Genomic DNA, 2500 nt, shown 5'->3' with positions numbered 1-2500 from the left:
CAGAGATAAAGAGACACATAGGCAGATAGATACATAAAGCAGGGTTTGGGTGGAGGGACGAGAGAAAAAATGAGATTACAGGATGAGAGAGAGAGAAGGAGAGAGGGAGGTCACGCTTATCGTTATGGACCATCCGGTTTAGCTGGAGAAATAGCATTTAATTTTAATCATTTATGTGTGTGTTGATCTGTTTGCGTAGGAGTAAGTGCATGCGTGTGTGTAAATGTACGTATGTGAAAAGTGAGAGGGAGTTAATGTGTATGTGCACACAAATGTGATTGTGTGTATAATTTTATTTGTGTCTATGTGCATGTACATAGTGCTTGTGTTTATGAACTTGGGTGTGTAATTTTATGTGTGCCTATGTGTATGTACATAGTGCAAGCGTGTATGTGCGTGTATGTGTTTACATTTGTGTGTGAATGATTCAGCGTATGTGTTTGCGTCTGAATATGTGAGCGGGTTTGGGTGTTTTTGTATGTATTTGTGTGTGTAATGATAATAATAATCGGTTTATTGTATCTCATGCAGCCAGTGACTGAAAATATACATAGAAATACAGAATAGAGACAAACTATATAACTATAAACAAAAAATATAAACAACAAACAACAAAAAGCTTACAGTCTATAGGAAAAAAGGAACAAAAGCAAATGCAGGTACAGTAAACTATGAGTATTGGACTAGTAATTGTGGACTAGGGAGGTGTGGTGGGTGGTCTGTTGATTGGTGTTCGTTGATGAGTCGGACTTGAGTGGGAAATGTGCTCCGGTGGCAGCGGTCAGTGCGGGCCCTGATGGGCACCAGTTTGTTGGCGGCGCGTAGGGCCCGGCGAGGCGGCGGCGCGTCGGGGCCGGCGAGGTCGGCGGGGTCGGGGGGCAGCAGGTCGCGGTGACGTGGGTGGCACACCAGCTTCAGGCCAAACTGCTGCAGTGAAGTTATATAGTGAGTGATGAGGGAGGTGAGGCCAAGGGCAGTCAAGGCGCTGTCATAGCTGGAATAGGCAGGACCGAGAATAATCTTGGCTGCCCTTTTCTGTACCCTCTCGAGTTGTAGCAGCTGGGCGGCGGTGAGGGAGGGGGACCACGCGGGGGAGGCGTAGGTCAGTTTGGGCAAGATGAATAGCCTGGAGATATTTTGAAGCTCCGGAAGTGGGACACCAAGGGACTCGAGGCGACGCAGCATGTGAAGCTTGTACGAGGCAGACCTCACGATGTCTCTGACGCGCTGTGTCCAGGAGAGCTTTCCGTCGATGGTGACTCGAGCAACTTGGTGGAGCAGACTACGTCGAGCGGATGGTTGTCCAGTGTGAGGTTGGGCGTGGGGGCGGGGTTGGTGGAGATGTTGAACTGCAGCACGTGTGAGTGTGTGTGTGTGTTGATTTTGTTCATGTGTGCGTTTCTGTGTTTGTATGTGTGAGTGTGCGTTTATGTTTGTGTGTATGTAGGTGTCTGAGTGTGCATCTATGTCTGTGTGTATGCTTTCATCCATGTGTGTGTGTGTGTGCGTGTATATATGTCGGTGTGTGTTTACATTTGTGCATGTGTGTCTGAGTGTATGTGTTTGTGTCAATGTGTGTGTGTTTCTGTGTGTGTTGGAGCGTTTGAGTGTTTTTGTGTATGTTTGTTCGTTTGTAAATGTTTAAGTTGTAGGGTGGTATGTGTGTAAGCTGTCTGTTGTGTGTATGTTCTCAGTGTGTATGGTATATTTATATTTAATTTGTTGTGTGCGCCCGCATAATGTATGTGTTCTGAGTACGTGTATGCATGAATGGTGTCTGTATGTGGGCGCGTGCGACCTTGTGTTTATTGTGTGTGTGATGGGTGTGTTAGTCTGGTGGAACTGATAACCAACCAAATGAGGTATTGATGCCAGACACAGGGTTTGTACAGTCTAGGTTTATTCCATAAGGCAGATAGTCTGACGTTATGGTGTACGATAGATATATTCACTACAGCACAATGATCACAGTAATAAACACTATCACGACACGTATGAACAGGCGAAGAAATCAGGCATTAAGCTCTTTTTGAGGGTCTAGGTACTTGGGAAGGCAACTCTGTGTCAATTACCTGTCCATCAAAGCTGACCTGATCTGAACCGGCGATTGCCTCGCTAGTTAGAGCGTGATCCTCATATACTATTTGTATATTGATCTATTGCTGTATTTGATATCATATATAAGCATACTATATAATCTCTTAGAGTGCATGTTCGTTTGCGTGCGCAAACTTGTTTGCGTGCATTTCTGTGTGTGCATGCATACGTGCCTCTTTGTATGGGTCAGTGTAAATGTGACCATGTTTGAATGTTTTCGTATATTTGTGTGCGTGTATATGTGTGCAAGTATGTATCTGTATGTGGAAGGTAAGTAACTTTGTAACAAATTCACGTGGTCGATGATAAGGATGTAATGAAGAATTTCTCTGATTCCTCTCTCTCTCTCTCTCTCTCTCTCTCTCTCTCTCTCTCTCTCTCTCTCTCTCTCTCTCTCTCTCTC

General features: G+C 45.0%; 1 protein-coding gene across 1 annotated transcript; it reads right to left on the bottom strand.

Moving 5' to 3' along the window:
* Positions 1 to 103: 103 nt before the first annotated feature.
* LOC147466714 (uncharacterized) lies at positions 104 to 2302 on the bottom strand. The gene is made up of 3 exons (XM_086534986.1): positions 2267 to 2302; positions 2091 to 2115; positions 104 to 1268 (listed from the first exon to the last, which is right to left on the bottom strand). Exons 1-3 carry the CDS (start codon positions 2300 to 2302, stop codon positions 670 to 672), a joined length of 660 nt encoding a protein of 219 aa, XP_086391112.1. The 3' UTR covers positions 104 to 669.
* Between the last annotated feature and the right edge of the window lie 198 nt (positions 2303 to 2500).

Source organism: Penaeus japonicus, unplaced genomic scaffold, assembly GCF_977035675.1.
Source record: "Penaeus japonicus unplaced genomic scaffold, GWHDUDI00000001_assembly GWHDUDI00000042, whole genome shotgun sequence".
In the NCBI taxonomy this organism is placed as follows: Eukaryota; Metazoa; Arthropoda; class Malacostraca; order Decapoda; family Penaeidae; genus Penaeus; species Penaeus japonicus.
Note: the sequence above shows the minus strand (reverse complement) of the source record. Positions and strands in the feature narration are given on the sequence as shown.

Excerpts from the sequence above, each read along its gene's own strand:
- LOC147466714 (XM_086534986.1), bottom strand. The coding sequence starts at position 2,302 with ATGGTCACATTTACACTGACCCATACAAAGAGGCAC. Across the intron at positions 2,116-2,266 it reads TGACCCATACAAAGAGGCAC|CGAGGCAATCGCCGGTTCAG; the intron begins GTATGCATGCAC and ends CGCTCTAACTAG. Across the intron at positions 1,269-2,090 it reads CAATCGCCGGTTCAGATCAG|TTGCTCGAGTCACCATCGAC; the intron begins GTCAGCTTTGAT and ends TGCTCCACCAAG.